The sequence below is a fragment of the Platichthys flesus genome, chromosome 19 (assembly GCF_949316205.1).
Source record: "Platichthys flesus chromosome 19, fPlaFle2.1, whole genome shotgun sequence".
NCBI classification, from domain to species: domain Eukaryota; kingdom Metazoa; phylum Chordata; class Actinopteri; order Pleuronectiformes; family Pleuronectidae; genus Platichthys; species Platichthys flesus.
Genome location: NC_084963.1, coordinates 18,888,613 through 18,916,426, shown reverse-complemented (window position 1 = coordinate 18,916,426; position 27,814 = coordinate 18,888,613). Strand labels below are relative to the sequence as shown.

At 41.6% G+C, this 27,814-nt stretch overlaps 1 protein-coding gene across 6 annotated transcripts in view; it reads left to right on the top strand.

Moving 5' to 3' along the window:
• The window catches only part of LOC133975440 (unconventional myosin-XVIIIb-like), a 47,540-nt gene extending 20,067 nt beyond the window's left edge, over positions 1–27,473 (top strand). For 3 of the 6 annotated variants that reach the window (XM_062413385.1, XM_062413388.1, XM_062413389.1), the window contains 29 exons: positions 272–352; positions 996–1,116; positions 1,231–1,378; positions 3,009–3,192; positions 3,279–3,414; positions 5,491–5,600; positions 5,703–5,768; positions 5,856–5,984; positions 6,754–6,897; positions 7,063–7,152; positions 7,265–7,384; positions 7,554–7,659; positions 8,713–8,837; positions 8,931–9,085; positions 9,912–10,035; positions 13,587–13,787; positions 13,870–13,980; positions 15,329–15,433; positions 15,918–16,079; positions 16,173–16,286; positions 16,583–16,699; positions 17,395–17,478; positions 17,719–17,856; positions 17,944–18,129; positions 23,001–23,134; positions 23,930–23,971; positions 25,084–25,239; positions 25,611–26,572; positions 27,251–27,473. In XM_062413385.1, coding sequence (XP_062269369.1) covers positions 272–352; positions 996–1,116; positions 1,231–1,378; positions 3,009–3,192; positions 3,279–3,414; positions 5,491–5,600; positions 5,703–5,768; positions 5,856–5,984; positions 6,754–6,897; positions 7,063–7,152; positions 7,265–7,384; positions 7,554–7,659; positions 8,713–8,837; positions 8,931–9,085; positions 9,912–10,035; positions 13,587–13,787; positions 13,870–13,980; positions 15,329–15,433; positions 15,918–16,079; positions 16,173–16,286; positions 16,583–16,699; positions 17,395–17,478; positions 17,719–17,856; positions 17,944–18,129; positions 23,001–23,134; positions 23,930–23,971; positions 25,084–25,239; positions 25,611–26,550 — 4,329 coding nt within the window. In that variant the 3' untranslated portion in view covers positions 26,551–26,572; positions 27,251–27,473. Of the gene's footprint in view, positions 1–271; positions 353–995; positions 1,117–1,230; positions 1,379–3,008; positions 3,193–3,278; positions 3,415–5,490; positions 5,601–5,702; positions 5,769–5,855; positions 5,985–6,753; positions 6,898–7,062; positions 7,153–7,264; positions 7,385–7,553; positions 7,660–8,712; positions 8,838–8,930; positions 9,086–9,911; positions 10,036–13,586; positions 13,788–13,869; positions 13,981–15,328; positions 15,434–15,917; positions 16,080–16,172; positions 16,287–16,582; positions 16,700–17,394; positions 17,479–17,718; positions 17,857–17,943; positions 18,130–23,000; positions 23,135–23,929; positions 23,999–25,083; positions 25,240–25,610; positions 26,573–27,250 lie in introns of those variants that run through there. The other 3 variants (XM_062413386.1, XM_062413387.1, XM_062413390.1) reach the window with 3 other exon arrangements.
• The last annotated feature ends 341 nt before the right edge of the window (positions 27,474–27,814 follow it).

The following is a 27,814-nucleotide window of genomic DNA, read 5'->3' as shown; positions in this document are numbered from 1 at the left end:
TTTAATCTATAACAATACAACAAACAATAAATAAATACAAATCTGAAAGTAAAAAGGAATTACAGCTCTCAAATATAGTGGTGTAAAAGGTACAATATGTAGTTGAGGGAAGTGGAATCATCAAGTATCCTAAAGAAATGCAGGAAGAGTAAATAATTACTTTTGTAAATGTGTTTCATAGCAACTTTATTGAACAGGGAATTTTAAACCAGTTCAAGACAAGATTGGCCATTGAATGGTATAGTAATAAAAATGTTGCTGTCTGTTACAGGAGAGGATTCCAGTGGAGTTTGAGTGTCCAGAGAGCACCCCCTCTGAGGCAGTGTGTGCCATCGACCAGTTGCCTCCACAGGTACACAGCTAACACTGAGCACACATCAACATGGCAATGAGAGTTATAGCTTCATAATCTTATCCGGATTTTGTTTGTATTTTCTATTTTATTTCCAATCCATATATAATGTTTTGGTGTTGTTACTGTTGCACCTATCTGTCGGTCATGGGAAAACTATTTTTGGTCATTTCATTCCTTCTCATCCAAATTAAAAGTCATGGTATAGAATGTGTTTTGTACTGTACAGATTGTAAATCGCTTGAGGAAAATTTGCGTTATTGGACTGTTTGAGTAAACCTTGGCTGGGATAGCCCAAATAATATGGTAGGTGAAGGTTTGTTTGCTCGGTTGTGCTGTCTGATGAAATAACAATGATTTTTGAAAGATTTTTCAACATGATCCTGTTTTAAGGATGTTTGTCAAGTTTGTGGAGTTGGAAAGATGAAGACATTCTTTCTGAGAAGGGAGATATCAATGAAAGCTTGTGTGTGTGTGTGTGTGTGTGTGTGTGTGTGTGTGTGTGTGTGTGTGTGTGTGTGTGTGTGTGTGTGTGTGTGTGTGTGTGTGTGTGTGTGTGTGTGTGTGTGTGTGTGTGTGTGTGTGTGTGTGTGTGTGTGTGTGTGTGTGTGTGTGTGTGTGTGTCTGTGTCTGTGTTTTTAAGGTCCGGGCGGCAGATGGAGACCCTAGAGGTCTTTTATGGGTTCTGGATGAGGAGATGGTGACACCAGCCCCCAGTGAGAACAATGCCTTGGAGAGAGTCTGCCAGTATTACAGCAACACTGGTAAGAAGAAAAACTAGAAACACATCACAAGCACAGAGTCTCTCCCAGTGTGTGTAGGAGTAAGTCAAAGTGTCAATACGGCATTGGATGATGAGAATGTGTATACCCATGCAGTGCGTCAGTGTGAGCAGCCGCTGCAGTGTGAGGTGAACCACCTGATGGGCTTTGACCCGGTCCGCTATGACCTGACTGGATGGTTCGGTCTGATCCATAACAACCCATCTGCTCTCAACGCCATCTGTCTGCTGCAAAACTCCACCATGTGAGTCTGTCTGAAGGTCCAGGATGCAGAACGCTGAATCACGCTCATGTCACGTCTAAGTGAACGTCTCATAGTTGACTCCTGCAACCGGAAAGATTTGCATTTCACCCAGAAGGCTGGGGTCACTGTCACACAGTATGTGTAAGAGTATCTGGACAAGCCTGTTTTATTTTAGTTGTATGTACTGTTAAGTACCATGTCTGGAAATCTTAAGGCTTGAGTTCCCATCATGCTTTAGGGGATTTTAAGTATTTGTTGCTATTCAGGCCTTCAGGGTATGCTACAACTTGAGCCCCATTTTTTAGCCCAGATTTCTTCACATTTGATCAAACTGGCATCATATTACCAAATAAGCTATGTGAGCACTGTACCCACAGATGTACTGGCAACAATCACTGGACTATGCTGTGTTCACACCAGACACAAAGGAAATTATTCAGGATGTGAAAGACGCGAATAGACGTGATTAGATGTTAATGTCACCCGGGGCAAGTGAAAGGTGTGAATGATGTGTATGAAAATGTTTCTCCTCCTGCTAATCTGCACACAATTACACATCTCAGTACACGTTGTCCATCTCAAAACACATTCACTGTGTTCTGCTGTTGAAATTGTAAATACACTTGTAGATTCAGATTGTGATCCAGTTTAAAACACTCTCCACAAACATTTAACAAATAACACTGCTACCGCAACAAAACCAGAAGTAATACATATATCAAAATAAATGAATAGGCGTCGGTCGGCAGGTTCAGTTGTAGACAGCTCTGAACACAATGTGTGCAGTAACTAGGGTTGCAAGGGGGCGGACAATTTCCTTTAAATTTCCGGAAACTTTCCATTGGAAGTTAAGTTCGGGAATTTTGGGAATTTTGAAAAAAATAAAACTATGCAAATTCAACGCTGAGCAATAAAAACATCATTCAAAACTCTATTTTAAAGATGTATGGAATGTAGCACACACTGCACGTTGAATTTAAACCCTGCACTCCATCACATGCACAGATAATTGCCAGCATCCTGTACACTACAGCAGGGCTATTGAGGCCTGCTGTAGTGTGCAGGACAAGTCAGGTAAGTTTCGATGATATTACTGGGGACAATATATTAGCATGCTGATAGAGGGTTGTTCCTCTGTTCATCTAGCCTATTTCCATTGATTTATCCATCAATTGTAAAATATTTTAACAGACGATTACAATAGTTTGGCTAACTAACTATCTTATTCTACAGTACAATGCCATGTGCACTATCTCAATTGTAGAGACATTTCACCCCAGCCAATGTAGGAGGAAAGGCTGTGTACATTTGCAACTACTTTGCAAAAACCTATGTTGAGAATCCAGAAGCATATAGTCAAATGCCCAAAGTTTCCTCAGGGCTCAAATCAGCCTATGACAAAACAAAATGTTTATATTTATGCCTTTATATGACAAGGTAAATACATTTAGTGTAAATTACCCACAACATTTACAGTTTATTCCTGTATATTCCCGTTAATTCCCATGGAAAGTATCCAACTTTTAATATTCCCGGAATTTTGCAACCCTAGCAGTAACTAATGTGATTACTGCATCTGTTGACTGTAAAACAAATGTGACAGCCAACTCCTCTCTCTATTTTTCTGCAGAGGGGTGGTGAAAGCCATGTTTACCCCCAGGACCTCTTTTACCCCTCTGTGTCGAGGTCTGGGGGGATTGGAGGGCGGCAGCCAGCGCTCTCTGCAGAGGAACGGCACCATTAGGAAGACGTTCAGCGGGGGAATGGCAGCCATACGACGGCACTCCCAGTGTATTGCAGTGAAACTACAGGCAGTAAGTGCACCACTGCATGCATACTGTCCTTCAGAACATTTCCAAAGTTTCTGTGCATTCAGTCTGTCCCTGGCCCCTCCCGACAGGATGCTCTGGTGAACCTGATTCGTCGAGCCAGGCCGGTGTTCCTGCAGTGTGTGAGTGCAAATACAGATGTCCCAGCTCTGAGAGTACAACTGCACTCCACACAGATCCTGCAGGCCCTGCAACTCTACCGCACAGGTCAGAGGTCACACTGGGGAGCTTGTTTTGCAGTTCTAAGCAGGATACAGATAATCAATAAGTGTTCAAAACGCACTACAATGTGCAGAATCCCAGAGGTGTCCCAGAATAAAAAGGTTTGTGCAGGATTTAATAAGTCATGCTCCTGGATTAATGCTTTGTGTTGTTGATTTAGCGTAACTTATCTCCTTAATGTAATTTCTTTAGTCTGCTGGGTAGCCTTCACACTCAATATGTTAAACATATTCATTTAGATATATGGATACGCTTTTGGTTATGGCTGCCAAACACAATGTGCTATTTTTCAAATCCCCTGTAAGAACATCTCTGTCATCTTTTCTCGTCACAGGAAGGAAACAATAGATATTACATGATATCCAGTTGAGAGGATGAACCACTTATTATGTGCAATTATTCTCCAAGGCGTTCATAATGCTGTTGTAAGCACATGCTATTTTACTGTTCATTAATGCATTGGTTAATAGCAATAACTAACCATATGATATCTGTGACTTTGTGTAAACAGTTACTGAATGATTGAGAAGACAGTTAAACTCAAATGTTATATTATATTTACTTATATACCATATATATCTATTTAAATACTGATGAATATGATAAATAAAGAGATATTTAATGTACAACATGAAGATTATATGATTGGTATAGGTCTATATACATGCATTGAGAAATTGTTAAAATGACTACAAGATTACAGTTATTTTGTATATACTTTATTTTAAATAAAGGAAGTCTACCAGGCAAAGACTCTTGCACAAACCTTTGTCCTAAAAAAAATATATATTCATAAGATGTTTGATTGTAAATATAAAAAACAAACTCAGACTCATTAACCTAAGAAGCCGAAGCAGCCCACACTCTACCTCTGGGATTAACTTCCAACTGAGCAGTTTTAGCCGTTTAGGTCAATGCTCCACATTTCCCCAATGAACTCTTTTCTAATCTGGACTGGCACCGTATAGATGAGAAAACAGGAGCCAGTGAACCACAGATTAACAGTAATAGATAATTGCATTGAGGTTTCAAGCGTAGTACTGATCAGGGAGCAGTTCTTGTATGGATGTGGTTTGTATCTATTTTGTGCAGATGCTGCTTTGTGAAGATAACCGTGTTTTAAACTCAGGTTGTCTTTAGTCTGTTGATGCATAGTCAGACATTACCCGGTGATAGTCAGGAGTCATACAATATTCATTTGACCTGTACTAATATGACTCTGCAGGCCAAAGTATTTCTGCTTTTATATGTAGTGAAATGGATTTTGAGGTAGAAGAAAAGTAAAGGTTAGTGGCTGCTCAGCACGCGGCCCTTTCAACCAAACAGTCTGCGGTGAAGACAATGCTGGTGAAGATAATAGTAAATGGACTGTATTTATAAAACTTTTTGTAAACAACTCAAAGCGCTTTACAGGCCATGCCACATTTATCCATTCGTCCAAGGACGTATGAGGACTGGACAACCTTCTAGTTTGAGGATGACCAACTCTTCTCCCTGAGCTATGTCACCAAACTCTGTCTTTTCTTTTCGTTTTGATCGAGAGACTTTTGACAATGACAAGACAATAGTTATAACAATTATAGTTACAACAATTATAGTTGTGTAACAGATTGCCTACTGAAACCACTATAATATACTGGTCGTACCACAAAGTTCTGTATGTTAAATGTCTTTTTTTATTGGTCATGAATTCATTTTCAAAATTCAGTTCGGTCCTCTCTCCAAAGTCGCAGTGTGAACTGTATCACAGCAACCTGCACAGTTTGTGTCGAACAAACACAAGAGGTTGTGTTTGTGTCTTACAATAATAATTTGTATCCCCTGTGTTTCTTTATTTATACCCAGTGTCTCCTTATTGCTTTGTTCAAGTTCAGTAAATCTTCTCTTAATTAGTTTTTTAGTGCTGCTACTGATTCTGCAGGTATAGAAAAAAAGATTCATCCCACAGAGCAGCCGGTTTTATCATCCACACACTTTTCAACCCTTCCAAGATCTATAGGCTAAAAAAAAATTCTGGATTTAAATTCTTGATTTCATTCTCTGTCTGCTTCTCTTCAAAAGGTTATCCAGACCACATGACTCTGAGTGACTTCAGGTGCCATTTCCAGGCACTGTCTCCCCCAATTATGAAACGTTATGCTTCAATGTTTGTCAGCCATGATGAGAGAAAGGTCAGATGGCAAATCACGGCACCTCGCACGTTAACACAACAACCATGTCTGCTATCTTCATCAGAAATCAATAAGTTGTTCTTCTCCCTCTCTGCATCTCAGGCGGTGGAGGAGCTGCTGGTGGAGTTGGATCTGGAAAGAAAGAGCACAGTCGTGGGGGCTAGTAGGGTGAGCACAAGTTTGACCATGTTTAATCAAGACAGCGGAACATGCGTGCAGCTAATATGACTCATGGATCTTCTTCCTGCTCCTCAGGTGTTCATGAAGCGAGGTGTGCTGCGTTACCTGGAGCAGCAGAGGGACCAGCAGGTCACCGGCTGGTTGTTGAATCTACAGGCTTCCTGTTCGGGACACCTGGCCCGCCAAAAATACCGCAAACTCAAGGTTAGTGTCGCTCTGTACGCAGGGGAGGATGTCGGGGGGGATGGACACAGACCCCCTTCTCTCCAATCCTTCCTCATAATCATGGCAAGGACAGCTCTATAATTGAAATTACATATATATGCATATATATATATGTTTATATTTTGTCCACACCCTATCTTTCTCTCTCTGTTACACACGCACACACACTCCCTCTCTCTCAGAGTGATGCGATCTCATTGATAACTGACCTCCAGTAAGTCGCAACCCTGCAATGGTTAGCTAAAAACAAAGGATTTGTGACATGTTGCTTTATTTCTAAAACTCAATAAAATAACACACAATTCTATTTAACCAGACTGCATCATGTTGCTGTTTTACCTCAAGGGTGAATCTTGAATGTGACCAGGGCTGACTTGATACGTGTAGCCACGTCTTCTTAATGCACATGTGAAACAGTATGTCAATGCACAATTAAAGGTTTCGGTACCCAACAGAGTTTCAGAACTCCATAGAGTTTCAACCAATTTCAAGCTGTTTTGTTTGGAACAAATGTCAGTTTGTGACACAAATTTAAATATAAAAGGCCCATTCTAAGGTTAAGAAAAAACAACAATTTGTACAATTTAGATGAAACACACAAAACATCACTAGGATTATTTTATATTGTGTGTGTGTGTGTGTGTGTTTGTGTGTGTGTGTGTGTGTGTGTGTGTGTGTGCGTGTGTGTGTGTGCGTGTGTGCGTGTGTGTGTGTGTGTGTGTCTGTGTGTCTGTGTGTGTGTGTCCAGGTGCACCAGATGGCGGTCAGCTGTCTGCAGAGGAACCTGCGGGTGCTGAGGGTCGTGTCCACGTGGAGCTGGTGGAAACTTTTCTGTCGAATTCGTCCTCTGCTCGATGTCAACATGGACAATGAGAGGATGAGGGTCAAAGAGGTACAACCAGAAAACACACACACACACACACAAGAACATCATCATCATCATCATCATGCATTGTGCATAAACACTGTCAGATATTGCACACTGCCAGGTGATGATTAGTTGTAGATACAGTATGTGTCGTCAGTTGCTGTGAGAAGCTCTTCTGCTTTTTGTCAGGATGAGGTTTCAGCTGTGAGACGGCGTCTGGAGAAATCAGAGAAGGAGAGGAACGAGCTGAGGCAGATTGCAGACAGCCTGGAGACCAAGGTTTATGTTGCAGCAAACACCAACACACACACACACGCACACACAAACACACACACACACACACACAAACACACACAAACACACAATCATGCTGTCCGATCCATGTGTGCAGATTACAGCTGTGACGTCTGAGTTAAGTGACGAGCGTTTCCGTGGCGATGCGGTGGGACAGGCTCTGGATGTTGAGAGGTCAGAAAGACTTCGTCTCAGCCGAGAAAACAAGGAGCTGCAGGTAGATAGGCTGAGAAAGTAATCTATTACTCATAAAGTACTATTTGTGTCCTCCCTTTTAACCCCCTGCCTTAAGTTGCTGCATTGCTTGTTTGCATACACGTCTGTTACTCACTCGACACTATTACATCATCTTCACTCTCAAACATGTCTTTCCCTTCAAACATCAGGCTCGTGTAGACCAATGTAAAGTCACCATGGACACACTGGAGAAGCAGCTGGAAGAGGAGAAACAGAAAGTTCAGAACGCTGACAGTCACAGAGGAGCAGCGACAGGTAAAGAACTATACTCACTCTGACTGCACAAGAAGGAGAGAACATAGAAAACTAAACCTGTCTGCTGCTTCTGCAATTGCCAGGGGGAACATGGAGGGATTGTGGAGAGGGTTAGAGAAATTAAAAATGTAATTGGCATTTGTCAACAAAAATGTCTACAACCAACTTCGTGCAGGAACTCATGGGTTTAGATTTGCTTGCAAATCTGCACAAACCTGTGTATCACTGGTTCTTGAGCTCAGTGTTCATGTAATATAAAAGCTTCTGCAGTGTTGACTGATAATAGAGCAGATATAAACCTATCAGCGGCATAAGAGTGTTTTGAATGTTTTAAATACATTTTAAAGTTGAAGCTATTAACTTAAACTTAAATGTGTTTTTAATCAGCTGTACCTTACCTTGTAGTTACTGTTAAGTTATTTCTGGACTTTATTCAATCTTATAATAGTTAAATAATTATAATGACTTAATGTGAAAATGTAAATTCTCTGTATTTATATAGAGCTTTTCTAGTCATAATGTCCATTCACAGCTCTTTACACTACAGTTTTGCCACACGGTGCATCTCTGTGCAGCGCTTTCTCTATCAAACATCGATCACAATTTGGGATTCAGTGTCTTGCCCAAGGACACTTCGGCACGTGGAAACGGGGTATGAACTGCCAACCTTCTCTTTAGTGGATGACCCGCTATAACTCCTGAGCCCCAGCTGTCCTGTCCACTAAAGGGAGGGATAAAAAGGCCAAGAAAAGCGTCCAAAATGTGATGTGGTGATTGACCTGTTTTGTTTTCACAAGCTACATGAGTAAATGGCAGAGGAGGAAGAGATGGTTTCCTTATTTGCATAGTGATTAGGAACAATTTACAAGTGATACACCCACACTGATCAGAGTTAAAATTCGTTTTTTGACACTACCAAATCAGCTGACATTGTTGAATTAATTACATCTTCAACAGCTTAGCTGCAAGAAAACAAACAGAAGTCTCACCTGATTAAATGTGACCTTCACCATCACCCCTGACAGAATCACATCCTTACCCCCCCACACACAGAAAGTGAGCTGGCCATGCAGCTGGAGTGCTGCCAGACCGAGGTTGAGTTTGTCCGCAGACGACTGAAGCAGACGGAGGAAAAACTGGAGACTGAGAGACAGACGCGACAGCAGCTCGATACCAAGGTGAGGCAGGACACTCTGACGTGCAAGGCAACGTGGATGGAAGATTAAATATCTGAAGAGAATGGCCCTGTGTATCTACGTGTGTGTGTGTAGGTGGCAACACTGCAGGCCCAGCTGGAACAGTCCAGGAGGAGTGGGACTGAACTGAAACGTCACTGTCGCCGCGTGACCTCTGACCTTCAGGATGCCCGAGTCCTCACTGACAGCTTGCAGAGTCGCATGCATGAGCTGGACCGCAAACAGAGAAGGTGTGTGTCCACCTGTTCCTTTTGAAGTGTCACGTCATTTTAATTGCTTTATCATCTCATCCTGCCTCGTACGCACTTGTGAAGTCAAAAGGTTTAAATGTTTGATGATGAGATTAGTTAAAATTGTCACAAATATCTACACAGTGATATGAAATTGAACTGGCCAGAAAATGTTAGTGTACAATATGCATTATCTTTGAATATTTATATGTATTAAATATCAAAACCTTCGTTTCACAGAACTTCACAGTGGGTTTCAGCTCGTTGTTTTTCTGTTTACTGCTCTGGTTTCACTGTCACTGCACTCACAGACTTGTTTTCAACTACTCAGAGTAAACAACTGTAAGACGCCTCTGTCCATTACCTGCTCAGTAGCAAGCAGCAGATAGACACAGTCAGGGAGCAGCTGGTGAACATAGTGCAGCTTTTAGCAGCTTAAAGAGAGAGAGAGAAAAACAGAGAGGGCACTGTCTTCGATGACGCATGGACAGATTCTCAGCATGGGAGCATTACTTGGAAAGGTATCTCCAGCGCTGATTTTCTTCATATTGACCACAAACGTGTGGAATGGAGAACACATTTCTCTGCAAATTATGTGAAAAATATGCATCGTCCCTCCAATGTTGTTTTGTTCTGCAAACAACTGCACTGCCGATGACCAGGATGAAGGAGCTTATGAAAATCTGAATGTGCAATTTTATTCTCAGAGGGTCCATGTTTACTTTTGGCCTGTTGAAAAAGAAATCTGCAGTATTTTTCCTGTTTTACATACAATGTTTCACCTAAAGCATCCGGCTGGCCTTGCTGTTTCATTGTATTTTTTCAGGTTTGACAATGAGTTGACTCAGGCTCTGAAGGAAGCTGACAACGAGAGAGAGCAGAAGGACAAAGCCTGTCAGGAAAACGCCGCTCTGGGCTCTGAAATATACACTCTGCGCCGCAACTTGCAGGTTTGTATTCATCAGTATTTTCTATGTACGGTGGCCCTGAGAGCTCAACGAACAGCAACTTAAGAAAACACATGCAAGTTGACAAAACACATGCAAGTTGACAAAAGACAAGCAAAGTAAGAAAACATCTTCATCAATTTCACAACACAACACAACACATTACAGAAACGCGCAGCAAATAGACACACACGCTGCAAATAGACGAACGGGCAGCAAATAGAGGCGACAACACAACGGAAGTGTTTCCAGAGGACAGCTAAAAGGGATGGACAACGCTGCGACAGGAGACACTAAAACGTCCAATACACCATACAATTTCGGTTCTGCACAGGGGTCGGCAACCCGCGGCTCTGGAGCCGAACGCGACTCTTCAGTCCCTCTGCAGTGGCTGTACAGTACAGTGTTGTGCATATGTTTCCCGATCGCTGAACTTAACGAATCAGTTTTCATATTATTAACGTGAACGTAACGATGAACGTGATTGAACATCACGTTAATTTTTTAAATCATCATCATATCAGGCCCTCATGTAAATACCAGGAGCGGGCGTGGGTGTGTGTGTGTGGCCAGCGCACCGGGGCTCCGACCCCGCCCACTTGCTCGGAGAGAGCCACAGTGAGCTCTGAAGATGGTCCGATCTAGAGACATGCCGTCTTCTCTTCTTAAACTGAATAAACAGCGCTAACAAGCAAGCCCCTGTTTGTGAAGCCATGTATTGTCCATAGTGAGTAGGGGGAGGAAACCATTACTATCAGAAGAGACATTTTGCCCCCTCTTCTGAGCGAGTGGGCGGGGTCCGTGCCCCGAGACCCGAGACCGGTCAGCTCGCTACACACACACACACACACACCCACACACACACACACCCACACACACACATACACACACAACACACACCCACGCCCCCTCCTGGTATTTCATGAGGGCCTGATACGATGATGATTAAAAAAAGTAACGTGACGTTCAATCACGTTCATCGTTACGATCACGTTAATAATATGAAAACTGATTCGTTAAGTTCAGCGTTGGCGAAACATATGCACAACACTGTACAGTACAGCAACTGCAGAGTGGCTGAAGAGCCGCATTCGGCTCCAGAGCCGCGGGTTGTTGACGCCTGTGCGGAACCGAAATTGTATGGTGTATTGGACGTTTTAGTGTCTCCTGTGTCTATCCCTTTTAGCTGTCCTCTGGAAACACTTCTGTTGTGTTGTCGCCTCTATTTGCTGGGCGTTCGTCTATTTGCAGCGCATGTGTCTATTTGCAGCGCGTTTCTGTAATGTGTTGTGTTGTGAAATTGATGAAGATGTTTTCTTACTTTGCTTGTGTTTTGTCAACTTGAATGTGTTTTGTCAACTTGCATGTGTTTTCTTAAGTTGCTGTTCGTTGAGCTCTCAGGGCCACCGTATCAATGTGTTAGTTTATGCAAACTCATCCAGGAAATGTGCCTCGGAAACAGCATGGACCATGTGTGGACTCATCTTCCATTGTCACAAACTGTAGGTTTGGTTGATGAATAACGAGTTCACAATGAAAACTACTTCACACTATTCACTGCTGTAGTGCACTGGTGTTAATAGCATAATGACACAATGAGCTATTTGTGTGTCAGAATGTGATCCTGTTGTTGGAACAAACAGCTGACATTAACAAAGAAACGCACTGATGTTACAATAGGGGGCTTTAATGTCAAATGTCATTCATCAAGTTAAAATGGAAAAGAGCAAATCACCTATTGTGGAAATGATGGTTGTCACAGTTGATTCATGACATGCTGTTGCTGCAGTTAAATGATGCAGATTTCACTGTAGATTGATGAGTCATGTTAGGGGAGCTGTGTGCACTCCACAGTGCATTTAAAACATGACTTACCCAAACTGAAGGTTAATCTGATATTCTACAGGCAATCCAGAATAAAAATAGTAAACATTCCTGTATTTTTTTAAGTTTCAGTGTGTAGAATGTAGTAAAGTCTAGTGGGGAAGTGGCATATTGCTGCTAAAACTTGAGGTCGCCTTAATTTGTCTTAGAAACTCAAAAGATTTGGGCTACTGTAAAAAAAAACATAGAGAGGACTGCTCCTGATGTAAATATAAAGTATTTAAATATAAAGGATCCATTCTAGGGTAAAGAAAACAACACTTCATATTTCCAATCGTCTTATCTTTGAGATAAGAAGTAGGTGTTTGTGTCTCTTAGTGCCATCGTGCTACTGCAGAAGGGGAGGGTGCAAAAAGATTATATGAATTAAAGAAGCGTCGATCAAAGGTCAAAGGAAGGAACACCATGACCGTATTAAAGTGATGAAAACTCGAAGATGGAGATCACACTTCGTTTCTTTCTTGTAATAATTCAAGGAAGGTTTCAGTCTCCTCACTGGTCCACATCAAAATAAAAACATCTGTATGGAAACACACATAAATACAAACACTGAATGTGCGAGGAACGAAGGAAGCCACAGGGACTTATGGAAACAATAAGAATGTAATGAAACGTCAAGCAAGTAAGATTAAGCAAATATGAACAAGTGGAAACAACGATTGGTAAAAGAGACAGAAAAGGAATAAGCACTCAGACAAGAAAATAAAAGTGAAAAACATTTAGTTTTTATCGTTGAATGTATGTAATTAAATTCCAAGCTGTCCCAGATGGAATAATAGGTATATTTGAAAGTAAGAATGTAACTTTTGCAACAAAAAAAAACTTGTATTTGATTGGGCTCAGTGTGTTTTCATAAAGATGTGTCCAACCCTCTGCATGAAAATGTCTCAGTAAAAAACACGTTGAATCCATTTCTCAAGTTACAGCGGCTGTGTCGGAAACCAGCCCAATATTCACTCATTCATTCAAATATATAGTGAATGCAATGTACAATAGACTCATAGTGCTAACCTCAATATTGAGCAATAAAGTGAGATTTTGGACACTTGGATAAATTCATGTAGACATGTGGATAAATTTACAAACAAATATTCAGTCACTCAGAAATGGCGAAGTATTAATATCGTATTGTAAGGAGTAGATAGGGAGTTGACGTCAGAGACAGTCAGAGTTAACAGGGTTTAACAAGCTGATGGTTACCACAACATCTCAAATGTTTGCTTGTATACATACAAGGCACAAACCGAGGCCATATGGAAATCTTTATTACAAGCACCCTACTATCATTATAATTAGTCATTATAATTAGCCTGTGTTAATACAAATTATACTACAGAGTCACTCTCCAATAAATGAGTGTGCAACAATCTTCTGTTAAATAATGGCAGTATTTGTTGTCCAGTTAAAAACCAGATTATTTCCACAATAAACTGTGCTGTAATTCTTTTAAAGTTGTTTTCATGTCTGTCTTGGAGCAAGTTTCAGTTTCATCTCCCATGTGGCCAAAACCTGCCAAAGCAATTTAAGCAAGATTAGGTCATTTAACCTTCACTGGCTCTGGAGACGCTGATGTAACCACCGGACAAAAAGAGAATTTTCTAAGTTGAAGGATGAGCATAACATTTATATGCCACTAACACAAGGCTCTGCCTGTGTGTGGGTGTGTGCAGGAGAGCCAGTCAGAGGTGGGTCGTCTGCAGAAGCAGAAGGAGGAGCTGTGCGCCCAGATCCGTGACCTCAGCCTGCCCGTGGACCTGGCCTCAGATTCACTGCCTGACCTCAAGAAACAGCTCAGACTCCTGGAGAGCCAGGCCAGCGAGAGGACGGAGGAAGTCACCAAGCTCACCGGCAACATACGACAGCAGCAGCAGGTGCCGTACAGGGCACTGAGACACACTCAGATCTATTCACCAAGCGCTACCATTCTCACCTCCTCTCTCTTTTCTCTGGTAGATCCACATGCGGTTTGAGATGGAGATGGAGAGGATGAAGCAGATGCATCAGAAAGAGCAGGAAGATAAAGAGGAGGAGCTAGAGGATGTGCACAAGTCCTCTCAGAGACGGGTGGGTGTGGCACAATCCAATCATGTCATGACATCGCACCACCATTCATATCTTACTGCCCTACAGAGATTACTGGTCCCCTCTCAGTCTATAAAGTCTGCAGTTGTTTTATCAAGCATGGTATCTGACTTGCTAATGTCAGTTTGGGGTGAACTATGTATTCTAACATGCATTTAGCTTTAAACCAGCGGTCTGTAATGTAAACGTACATTTATATAAGTACTGTACTGTAGAACAAAGTTAAGCTAGAGGCCACTTGTAGTCCACCATTATATACTGTAATATTTCACTATTATTCCAATGTATTCTTCTATTCCACAATTAAGAGGGAAACAAGCCTTTGACTATACATTTGTTTAACAGCTGAAATTATGAGAATTAAATTAAGTTGCTCTAATGGTGATTAGAATGCTTTTACTATTATGCTGCTTGTATTGTAATCCATCAGTAATAATTTCTAAATCTGTAATAGTAGAAAAGTGACTGAACCTGGTAGAGGTTGAGTAGCCGTCATCTTTTTCAAGATTTTATCCCCCCCCCCCCCCCCCCATATAAAACAGGGTCAGTCGATCCATATGTGATCATTTACTTTCTCAAGTAAGACATGGTTACAGTTAATCAAGCATGAAAGTAGTGGCTTTTGATATTATAGCTTAAGCTCCCCCAGAGTAAAACATAAAGTGGCTTCGAATTTGTTGAAGAAACCTCACTGTGTATGTAAATCAGGTAGTGGAGTTGTGCCTTTTTATAATTAAAATTACTAATCTGAATTAGCCTTACTTCTTACTTTTACATCAATGATGGAACATAAAGATTTAACCCCCTTTTAACCCCACCCCACAAAAACTGTGGCTGATTTTTTGACTTTAGCAAAATGTTGGTTTAATTTAATTCAGTCAAGTCAGTCAGTCTAATATGATAGTGAATGAAATATGAAATAAGTGTCTGTGTCACTACTTGATGCCAGATCCAAAGAGTAACAGGCTTCTAGAACAATCTAGAGTTTCCTGATGTGGCAAAGCACAGAATATGATTTACATATTAGAAATGTGGAAAGTTAGTGGACATAGTATTTGACCTGCTGGTTGGAAGGAAGGTCACACTCAATGGTGTGTCCTCTTGGTGTCCTTGATGAAGAACTTCATCCCTCTGGCAGAAAGTTTAAAGCACCAAACTCCTCCGTTATTTTGTGCTGTTTATGTTTATACCCTTCCACACATGATGATGTTTTTATGTCTATCATTATGCATCGGGCTGCAGGGAACATTTTCTGCCGGGGACGATAAAAACTAATTCAGACTGGTCATTCATTATGTTTTTTTGTTGTATGTGTATGCGGTGTGTGAAGCTGAGGCAGCTGGAGATGCAGTTAGAGCAGGAGTATGAGGAGAAACAGATGGTGATTCATGAGAAGCACGACTTGGAAGGACTGATTGCAACTCTGTGTGACCAGGTACTCCCACGCACACTCACACACACACTCACATGCACACACACACTGAGCTGCTCATGTAAAATCTCATATTGCAGAAATATTTAAACTGCATCACATATACTTTATATCTCTATCTCCTTTGGGTTTAATGTGTGGGAAGTTTATTCTGACAGAAAGATTGTCCACCCAAATTTGGAACATCACAGATGATTAACATTGTGGGTTAACGTTCTCTAGCTGATGACTGTGTGATGCCGACATTACAGGCACCACAAAACAAGCATATGCAGCCAAGAGGCGATCCTCTCTTTCTCATTATGAGGATGTAATTGAGCTGCTGATAAGTGATCTGTGCAGGAGCTGGCAAGTAGCTCAGGTTGAAGTATTTTTAGCCATTAAGATTGAAGAGTGTGATTACATTTTTTACCAGGTATGACACAGAACCTTTTTAGGGTAATCTTTTTTACGGAGGGATGAGTCTGAGCTCTCTCTCATCCTGCAGGTGGGACACAGAGACTTCGATGTGGAGAAGAAGCTGAGGAGAGACCTGAAGAGGACGCACGCCCTTTTGGCTGACACTCAGCTGCTTCTTGCCACTGTCGACAGTGCCGGACACAACGTCCCCAATGGCAGCAAGGAGCAGATAGAGCGCCTCCACTGTCAGGTACACCTAACCGTGATAAACTGTACAATCACCTGAGTGTGCAGCTTACCTCCCCTTCCCACTCACTCTCTCTCTCTCTCTATATCCAATTAGCTGGAGGAGAGTGAAGCGAGACGTCTCGAGGCCGAGAGCCTTCAGACCTCTCTCTCCCAGGAGCTGGAGAACACTCAGATTGAACTGGAAAATATCTGCAAACAGAAGAGCATGGTGAGTGTGGCCGTGACAATGATTTGATGTTTCCATTATTCTGTTTAATGAACATGGGATCTGCTAACATAATGACATATGAACCAAAAACTTTATCTTATAATAATATTAATAGCAATATCTATATAGCCCTTTAAAAGAGTAATTTAAAATTACAATTGATATGATATGGATAGCCGAGGTTAAAACAAACAAAATGCATATTCTTATTGTGATTTGATCAAAGTGAAGCTCTGATAAATGCAGGTTTACTTTAAGGCTTATAACCTCAGCGCCTCCTGTCTGTGTATGTCCAGGTGGACGAGCAGTTGACCATGCTGCAGCATGAGAAGGTGGACCTGCTGAAGAGGATTGAGGAGGACCAGGAAGACCTCAATGAACTCATGAAGAAGCACAAAGCGCTCATTGCACAGGTTGTGCTTTGAATTGGATTGTTAATGAAATCAAATCAGATTTGGGCCACTTTCATATGTTGCTTTTTTAAGGCAAATACAGATCAGATTTTTAAAATGCAACCTCAGTCTGAACAGCCATGGGACCTGTATCAGAATTCATTGCAACTGTTATGTCACTTTAGATCGTCATTCCTCGTGATTATGCGCAGGCAAAGTCTTGTGGAGAGGCGCCGACAGATGAATGTAGCCCTCGACATCCAGACATTTTTGAGCAATTTGTTTAATTGAAGCCATTCACGTCACAATCCCACCACTCACACACCTCTGAACTTTCTGCTCTCCTTCTCTTCATTAGTCTACTCTTCATCTGCTTCCACATTTGCCTGCTTCATCTGGAAAATGAAACCGTAAACACTATGTGGCCTCCATGTTTAATACCAACTTCTTCTCCTGTTTGCTTCAGTTACAGTGTGCTGCAGTTATTCTTCTCCGCATGCGGGTCACATCAGTACCATGACCAGTTCACCATGGACTCTGATATTGGCCAGATTTGAAAAGATAATGTGCTACATAAAAAACGAAATCTGATCTAGAAACAAATCTGAATTGATTACTTATGCTTGCAGTGTGACGTAGTCTTTGTGCACGGTTCACAGTTAGTCTGTCTGCCTTCATTGATCACTGATCAATCTCTCTCACACTCTCTTGTTCAGTCCTCCAGTGACATCTCTCAGATCAGAGAGCTGCAAGCTGAACTAGAGGAGGTGAAGAAACAAAGACACTCTCTCCAGGAAGAGGTTTGTTTGGCAATCAGAAAATGTATGCTGCTGTAGAGATTTGTGAATCATATGTGCTATTGAAGCTGGATAATACGGGATGGCCATGAACGTCTGGATCATTTCATCTCTTTGTTGCAGGTCTAAATAAAACTGCAAGCTTCAGATGGAGAACTGCCACACTCTCTGATCTGTGGCTGCATAATTTGCTTTAAATGTTTTTGGCTCACTCCTTTCTCTCTCCACCTCCTTGTGATGCAGCTCCAGCAGTCAGTGTCGAGGGTGCAGTTCTTGGAGTCATCCACTGTGGGGCGTAGCATCGTCAGTAAACAGGAGGCACGTGTATGTGACCTGGAGAATAAACTGGAGTTTCAGAGAGGGCAGGTCAAGAGGTTTGAGGTCAGACCATATTCCTACCCCATTACAACAAATTCAATTGTAACAATGTGTTTGATGTTTAAAGCCTGACTCAATTCTATGCTGCAGGTGCTGGTGTTGCGGTTGAGGGACAGTGTGGTGCGTCTGGGAGAGGAGCTGGAGCAAAGTGCTCAGGCTGAAGCTCGGGAGAGGGAGAACGCTCGATACTACCAGCAGCGCCTACACGACATGAGGCTGGAGATGGAAGATCTGAGCCAGAGGGAGGAGGACAGCAGCCGCAGACGCATGGAGATGGTAAGATGCTCAAACCACTACTGCATTCAGTTTCACCACAGTCAAATCCGACCATAGATCACCACAGATGTTGCTGTTCCTATCTGGTCTGGCTTGCACTCCTCCACTGAGGTTTTTAGTGGTGCCCCACATGTACACAAAGCATCAATTTTGATTTCAGCTTCATGATGAAGCACTTTTCAGATCATGGGTTTTTGAAATGGTTTGTTTAACTGAAGAAGGATGAGGATTTTCTCTAACCATGAAGAAAAATATGGTGATAGTTATAATCATTGTTGGTTTTATTTATATTTTTCAGTTTCAGTACACGTTGGTTCCTAAACAACGACTTTTATATGGACTACTCACTGTTCACCAGTGGATGAATCCTATACTGACCTTGGTGGTACCATGACTTTTCCTGTGGCTCCATCATGACATTGACAGTTGAGTTTAATAGTGGAGTATTGCATTCCATCATTGAATTTGCCACACATATTCAAGGTCTATTGAAGATGAATCCTAATGCCATAATCTGCCTGTTCTGACCTTTTCCTCTTATGCCATGAAAGGGGTTAAAATACCTCAACAGTCATTGTATGGCCTGCCATGTTGTTCAAACATTCAGCCTCCCTCTAATACAATGGTTTGTGTGTAACCTGAAAAAGCATGGTGAAATATATATTTGTGTCAAACCCAAGCACATTTATTTGGCACGCGCACAATTTTTTTCCATCAGGAGGGGCAGAAATGATTTCAGCACTTCTATGAAGGGCTTCATAGACGCGTTGAATGCAAAATAGCATACTGACAGGTTATATAAATCCAAACCTCCTGCATCATAGCATAATGCTTTCCGATCACTCAGGTTAGCAACAGCCTAGTCAAACATAAATCGATTAGCACACATACTGACCAATCAATATTGAATTCAGACTCACAGTGCCTTGTTTTATGTGTATATTTTTGGTTAGGTAACATTGAGTGGGACAGAACATGATACAGATCTGTATAAATGCTAAAAACTAATCTATAATCATTATCTTTACTGTGGTGAATGTTGAAAACTTTGAGATCTTAGTGTTTTACAGATATTTGTAAGAAAAATACATCAATAGTAGATAACAAGTGCTTCATCGCGCACACACACAACCAGAGGCTCCTTGTCCACGAATCGAGAGAATTCCATGAGCCGAATAGTTCCTCACCACCCCACGTCTTTGGAATTCACATGCAGACAGATCGCCCCCACAATACCTGGGCACCACCGAGGCAACTAAATATAAACCCCAACAGGCGTTACTCATATACAAGCTGTGAGACAATAATTTAGTAATGCTGGTACTTAAAATCTCTGGCAAGAAAAAAAACACGTCCTCCAGGCTAGGACAGAAACTATAGTGCACTTCCAAAGCAGTCACACATCTGCTGTTCTCATTAACTTAAACAACCTCTGGTATACTACCTGGAAGATGAGAAAACATCGCTTTTGATACTGATCAAGCTAAGTTTGTTCATGGCAGCAGGAGGAGGGAAGTAATCATTCTTTTTGAACTGTGATGTCTTGCATGATTTGGTTATAAAACATGCTGGATAATCATGGAGTAGCTCTCTCAGCAGTCTGACCTTGACAGAACTATAAAATGAGCTGATACAGAGATGTGAGGGAACTGATTTTCTTGTATTTACTCGGATGAGACAGAATCTGACTTTTTACAACGACACAGGTGCTTAACATCATAAATAATTGTATTCTCTATCCTAAACTATAATCAATTAACTTTTAAGAGGTCATCGGTGTTGTGTATATATATAAAGCAATTTAATATCAATAATGCACTTAACTGTATGTAATTGTCTTAAATTAAGTATTGACCTTGTAGTGTTGACCTTAGTATCGTGGTAAACAATGACGTAGGGGAGCAGAGGTTGTTGACACGGTGAGAGTCAACCTAATATGTATGCAAATGATCACAATTTGATTTGTTATACACAAAGTTAATACAGGACACTCACAGGATAGATCACATGGGCTTCTGCAACGTTACCAGCTAGCTTTGTTGCCTGAACCCAATCAAGTGAAAATAATTAGAGTGAACATTTTCAAAATAATAAGTTAACAAAGTCAAGCAGTATAATTCCAACCCCAGTCCTCTGTGTTCGACCCAGTCATCCACTACTATGCCCTCTGCTAATGTTCTCTAATTCTTTATACAAACTCTTCTGCCCACTTAAAGCCTTAGCAGAGCACCAATGAACAGGCTCCATTTCTACCACATGAGCTCCATTCTTAGTATCCTTCGGGCAGCAGACACATAGCAGCACCATTTGGGTTTTGTGCCAGTGTTGCATAGATTAGTGCATCATTCCTAAATTCCCAACACTGTCAAAATTTGGTCCCAGTCTATCTGTGTTCGCAACAAAACTGTGACAACTATCTTTGAACCTCTGTTATAGTGCGACGTAGGACAACTACCAAACACATCACCACATTCAGGCCCATCACCTCTCAAGTACATATCAAACATGAGAAATATCACATATCATTCTCGGTAATATAGGTTTATGTGCAATATATTGAACATGTGTATTGTAGTACATAGAGTAGGAGAATAAGAAAGAAAAGATACAACACTCTCCAAGAAACTGGCTAAATATTTTTTTTTATATGTTATAAGTTATTCTTTGAGTATCATTCCTGTTTTTAATTAAGTGAGCAAAGACATGTGTTGTTCCCAGTAAAAAGAACTGCCCTCGACTCATCGCCTTCTGGAAAGCCATGATCTGGATAACTGAGGATCTGTGCACATCTGAAAGAACTTAAGAAATGAAGATTATTCAAATTTTCTATAACACCGAGATGTCAAATCTGCTTTTCTCTGCTCAGTTTTTGACACTGGTAACTAGACATCGCCATACCAACAGTGATATTTACCTACGCGAAGGAGGTTATGTCTGCTTTGTTTGTTTGTTAGTTGGCAGGATTATTAATTAATTAAGTACTCAACCAATTGCCATGTCGTTTGTGGTAAGGTGGGACATGAGCTAAAGGAAGAATCTATACGATTTTGCTGTTGATCCAGATCAAGGAGACGATCCAGGAGTTTTTTTCACTTTCTTCAACATTGGGCTTTTTTATTTATTAGCAATTCATGGATCTTGATGAATATCAGGCATGATTAGGGGACTATGTATGGCACTGGGGTATTCATGGATACATGACAATTTAATGATCAGAATAAAAATCTAGATGTAGTGAATTTTAAATGTGGTTTCATAGGGGGACTGTTGGGCCTGAAGATAGCCTGTAAGATATGAAATTGTGTAGTGTTTTTCATTGTTTTTATTTATTTATTTGTAATGGATCTGAATACTTCGTCTTCCACTGACCTTTTAGAAATCACTTTGTCAGAGCTGGTTTTGATAAGAGCTGTATGTTCTGTCCATCGCAGTTTACAAAGCAGTCTCTTGCTTCTGTACTGAACCATAAATAACATTTTAGCATCACTCACTTTAAGTTTTACATCAGAAGTAGGTTGTTTAGATAAGATTTTGGTTAGTTCCTAATTTACAATGTTCTGAAATCTTCTTTTTCCCAGATCTCAACATAATTCTCTCAAGAGAGCCCAATAATATCATAAATGGTCAAAAGGACCCAGTATATTAAAACACAATTTCCCTTTGTTAAAAATCAATAAAAACCTGATATTTTTTTTATTTAGTCTTACTTCTACCACAACAACAGAATCTGAAATAATCATGATCAGAGCTACTGTGTACTTGTAGACTGTAAGAATATTTTTTACACATTAAAACACAAATAGTTCAATACATTATCACACACTCTCTGAAGATGCCAGTTGTGCTCAGTTACAGACTCATCCACCTTCATATTGCTCACTGCAGATTTCTTAGTGACCTCTGAGCTGAGGAGTAAAAGCTTCAATAATTATTCAGCTATTAGCACAAAACATCACACACACACACACACACACACACACACACACACACACACACACACACACAGTCCTCCTCAACCCACCTCCCCCACCTTCTTAACGTCATCTCTCGCTCATCCTGCTTCCTCTCTGACTGTGATTAATCCTCATTGTCTTCTCAAGGTTATGGGCACACACACACACACACACACACACACACATACACAGACACACTGATACATGCTTACTGTATGTGTCACTATGACAACCACTGCACCCACACCCGCCGCCTCAGAGCCAACAAAGCCAATAACTTTGAAAGCCTAGAAGCAAGCCTAGAAGCATGTGTGTGTGCGTGTGTGTGTCTGTGTGTCTGTGTCTGTGTCTGTGTTTGCGCAGGGCTTTCTATGGTTGTGTGGACATATATTGGTTGGAATCCATCGTTGTTCACAGGGTTGTTCAGCGGTTAACACATGGTTTTTGCCGCGAGGTTAGAACCAGGTGGAGGTTAGCGTCTGGGTAAGGGGCTATGAATTGTTTTATGTCAATGACAATCCCCATAACTGACCTTTAGACAAGTGTGTCTGTGGGTGTGAGTTTTTGTCTGTGCAGGCATGTGTGAGAGAGACAGGAGCAACAACAAACAAGATGACCTAATAAATCACTCTATTCTCCCAGTGTTAGTGTGCGTACAAAACAATTCTCCTCTAAATAACTCGAGTGGTACACATCAACACCACAGGCTGGTTCTGAGAGAGGACGTGGCACTGGGCATTCAGTGTTTGACTGATGAGGTAATATGGGCAAGAATGCAGGTAATTGCTGTGGAGGATTGGGCCTCTGGGTTCTTGTGGGCTGGCGGGGGGGGATGAGAACACAAAGGCGCTGAAGGTGAGCGTGTTGTTTGTCCTCGCATCGACATGCATCCTATAATCTCTTAATGTTTGCTTACAGGAAATGCAAGTGGAGGAGCTGTCCGCGGTCAGACAGGTGTTACAGGCCGACCTCGAGACGTCCATCCGCCGCATCGTGGATCTGCAGGCTGCTCTGGAGGAGGTGGAGTCGAGCGATATGAGTGACACTGAAAGGTATTTGACTGCAGCAAGGCTTCTGTTCTCTGCCACAATTAACATGTCTTTATGTCTAAATGCTACATTTACTCAACTGTACAAATTGAAGGTGAAGGTTAACCCTAACCCTTTTTTATATCTTTCTATTCCACCACATTCATCTAGCAGCTTTGTGTCTTGCTACTTCACAATTTCATATTTTAGTATATAAAAGCTATAAGGGAGCTTATACAATATGTGGCTTTATTATAGATGATATTACACAACAGTACAATACATACAAGTAGGTCTCGGACAATTAGTCCACTGACAGATACCTAATCAACTAACTTAAAAACACATTTTTCATGTAATATTTCAAAGTTTTTTAAATACAACAATTTCGTGCCAAACTTTTTAAATCTAAAGTTTTGAGGGATTGATGTTGGGCAGTAAAGTTTTCACTTTGGGTCTAACTATTTTCTTGTGCAATCTGATTATTGAGAAAATAATCAGCACATTAATCCATAATGAAAACAATCTGCAGTTTCAGTCATAACGTAGTGGTAGACAATCACTTACTACTACTAACTACAACAGTAAAATGCTTTGTGCATCAGTAATGTGTGTGTGTGTGTGTGTGTGTGTGTGTGTGTGTGTGTGTGTGTGTGTGTGTGTGTGAAACAGACAAATACATAGTAATGCACTCTAAGTACTATGTCCAATGCTTGCTCTTACTTTAAATGGAGTAGTTTCAGTTCTTTTAATTGAAGGATCTGAGTTCTTCTTCCATCTTTGAAACTAAACCTTTCACCGCTCTGCCCTTTACTCCAGCACTCAAACTGCTGTGGAGTCCCTCACTCGAACGAAGGAACTGTAAGAACCTTGTGCATGTGCACACAGGTCTGTGGTGTGTGTGTCTTTGTGTGGCTTTACCTTTCTGACTTTACACTATATGTTACTGTGCAGGTGTGTGAGCATCACATCAGACCTTTTTAAATATGAAACAGAAGTTGACATGTTAATGAATAGTTTTATGCAATATTTTTAGTGTTTCCCATCATTAGTAATGACATCGTACTCACTCAAAGTAATTGCTGAGATCTGGATACACAGTAACATTTCTAACAAGGTTTATGGATCAAGGAGATCATCAGATTATCTGGTTGAGAGTTTACCCAGATCACATTCAATAAACCACTCCGTTGGTTTACAAGGTTCACAGGTTATAATAGGTTTGTGTCATCAGATTTCAAGTAATCACTAGTTACTTAATAGTCAATATCCCGGCCACGATTACAACCGGGTGATTGAATTTCGATCTGACATTTATGTGTTGAAAATCTTAAAAACTCAAATCTACTCTCATTCCCACATCATGTGAATGTGGCATTAGTGCACACAGCGAAAAGTTGACTACTGCAGGTCAAGGACTTGATCTGTGAAGGACGGTTGCAGCGTGCAGTTTTCCCTCCAAATAAAACAACCAACCTGTGTGATCCTCTGACCGTTCATTTCTCCTCACCTGTCAGACTCTTACCTGATCTCATCACTCACAGATATCAGTGATGATTAAAAGTTAATTAAAGTGGTTGTGAATAAAAGCACAAGTGAAAATGGCTGCCTGCATGGCTACAAACAGTCCATCGACCACTGGTGGCTTTTCAAAAAAGCAAACGTTTTAGACAATAATAAAACATCTTTAATTCTAATCCTCATCATCTCCACTTGCCTGTTATGCCATTAGCTCTTGAACACACCAATAAGAACAAGTTGGCTAACATACAACTGATCGAAAAGGAATTAACCTGCAGTTTAATGTATATAACATCAAACCGCACGTATGTGCTGCTCAGTGATGGATTGTCTATATTGTGCAAGTTTTAAGTGTCTTCATGCTGATATAATACTCAAACCAGAGTGGAATGGAACCTGAAAGTAGCTTTAACCATTGCAGCTAAAGTTTGTGGATCTTCCTTCTTCTGTAGTGACTCAGTGTCCAGTGTTGGTTCTATCGGGACGGAGGATGTTGGTGAGGGGATTCGTGGCTGGTTAGGCGTTCCAAGAGGAGCATCCCGTGGTGCTGGCTCTTCCTACAGCAGCCGTCACTCTGTTGCTGACACCATGAGCACGTACAGCTTTCGGTGGGCCCGATATCCAGTCTCCACATGCACACATGTTTAAAGAGCTACGAAGATTATAGGATGGTCAAAACAGAACTAATCACTCTTTTGATGATTTAACAATTGTTTCAGGTGAAATGGCAAACATTGTGTGGTTCCAGCCTGTAAAATATGGTGACTTGCTTTTTGTCGTGTAGCACAGTAAATTAGATATATTATGGTTGTGGATTGTTTATCAGTGAAAAAAGCATATTGAAGAGAATTTCATAGACTTAACGACTTAAGCAAATAACGTAAGTAAGGAAAATAATTGTTAGCTGCATTCCTTAAAGTAGTCATAGGAGCTGCAACCATGGACTTACATTTAAAGTGTCTCTTTTATTCCTCTAAAGTTCATGCGAGGATCCCGAAGACGAAGGCTCTGAGGCTGGAGAAGTTGGTACCAAAAGTCTCAGCCGAGCCCCTTCTTCTTCCGCCCTGTCAGAACTGCTGGATGGACTTAGAAAGCGCAGAGCGGGCGGCGATGCAGGCGATGGAACAAGCAGTGCCATCTCTCTGCCGATTTATCAAACAACCGGAGCCTCGACTCTCAGACGTAGGGCTTCAGCCCTCTCTCTTGGTCCCGATGACCTCCAGGAGCACAGACCTGGACCCAGCATCCTCAAACCACCTTCCCCACTTCTGCAACGCGCTGCCAGTTCTCGCTCCATCACTGTCTCTCAGGCATCTGTCGGCGCTTCTACAGCTGGAGCCAGGCTCTCTCGCTTCAACTCAAGCGATTCCCTCACTTCACTTCCCTCACTGCCTCACCTCTCCACTTTGTCTTCCTCCCGCGCCGCTCGCCATCAACCCCCCCCCTTGTCCATCCCTGAGGAGGACCCAGACAACTCCCTTCGCTCTGTGACGACCTCCATCCAATGCTCCCCGCAGCCACCAAGGCGGTGCATGCTGGGGAGTCTCGTCACAGAGGACGGAGGTGAGGCCTCGCTGGGGTCGGAACCCATGGTCTTCCAAAACCGTCGTCTGATGGGTGACGATGCAGCATCCGACTTCCTGCCTGCCATTCGGAGAGCTCAGTCAACCAGCAGCCTGGCGAGCTCCGTTAGAGGAGGTAGGAGGGCGCTGAGCGTCCACTTCGGAGAGCTGCCTCCTTCAACCCGCAGCAGGAAAAGCTCTGAAACGGATTCCTCCAGCTCAGGCGGAAGTTCCCAGGGTGGGGGACCAAGACACAGGTTTGAAAAACCGCACGGCGAAAGACTGGAGGCAGAGGGCAGTGAGGGGGGTGACGTGGCCTCAGTCATGAAGAGATACCTAAAGAAGGAGATTGATTGAAGCAGAAGAGCTGTGGTCTCAGGTGTGTAGACACAATACATAAAGTTACTGAACTTGAAAGCATCTTAAGCCAAACATGGTTATAACATCCAAATTACAGGCTTTGTTTGGTTCACGAAGTGTTTCCTGAAAGCATCATAACATAAGACTCTCTGTATGCTTTTACTGCTTATTATCAGTCCATCAGTTTGGTTCAGATCGGCGCAGTTATTTGATGGATTGCATTGAGATTTTATTTAGACATTTGTCGTAAATATATCATATTACTTAAAGTCAGAAAGCTGACATTGGAGCTCATATCATCGTGACCATGCACCCACTCTTTAGCACTGATTTGTAAAACATGTAAAATTTATAATTTGATGCTCCGATAAAGAAAAAGATCAGAGATAAAATATTATCAGAAAACAGATGCAGCTGAAGCCTCTGAGAAAAGCTACAGGAAGCTGTCATTATTTCTTGGTACAGCTCCGAGTGTCTGAAAGCATTGACGTTGGTTTATACAAATGAGAGCAGGTGCTGAGAGTAGGTGTAGCGTGATTCATACAAATCTGAGGTACATCTGGGATATTTTTAGTCCCTGTTCAAATTTCAGTGGAGGCATTCTGTAAATACAAGCCCAGACCTGCATATCTGGCTGCATATACAAATACTGTGAAAAACCCATCTCACACGTCCTCTTTCCTGTTCTAACCGTCAGCCTCCTTGTGTGTCCACGTCCAGCTGTGAGCTCTACAGAAAGAAAACCGAAGACTGCGGGAGCTGCTGCAATCAAGGCTGAACGAAATGCTCCATGAGTCGACAAGGATGTTTCTTTTGACTCTGTAAATGACCTGAAAATACATTTGTTCAATCCACATGCACTCAATCAAGTGTATTTTTCAGATAGTGTTTGTATGTGAATAAAAAAAACATGAAGAAAAGGTTTTGTGTATTCTTCCGCATCTAAAAAGTGAAGCTCAGAGATGCACTGTATGAATGTGTGTGTGAATGGGTGAATGGCAAGAAAGTGCACTATAAAGTGCTTTGAGTGCCAGTGTTGTGCATGAACGAACGCAAAAGACCGCGTTCATTGAACACGTTCACTTTTATGAGAACGATGAACTGAACGCAACTCAATTACAAATAATGAATTTGAACGGTGAACACGTTCATATTTCAGCGTCCTCGCTTATAGACAACAGAAAACTTCTCTCTTTATGTGTAACTTTATTAAAGTCCAGCGAACACGACACACTTATTGTTGTAACTCCGACACTCCTAT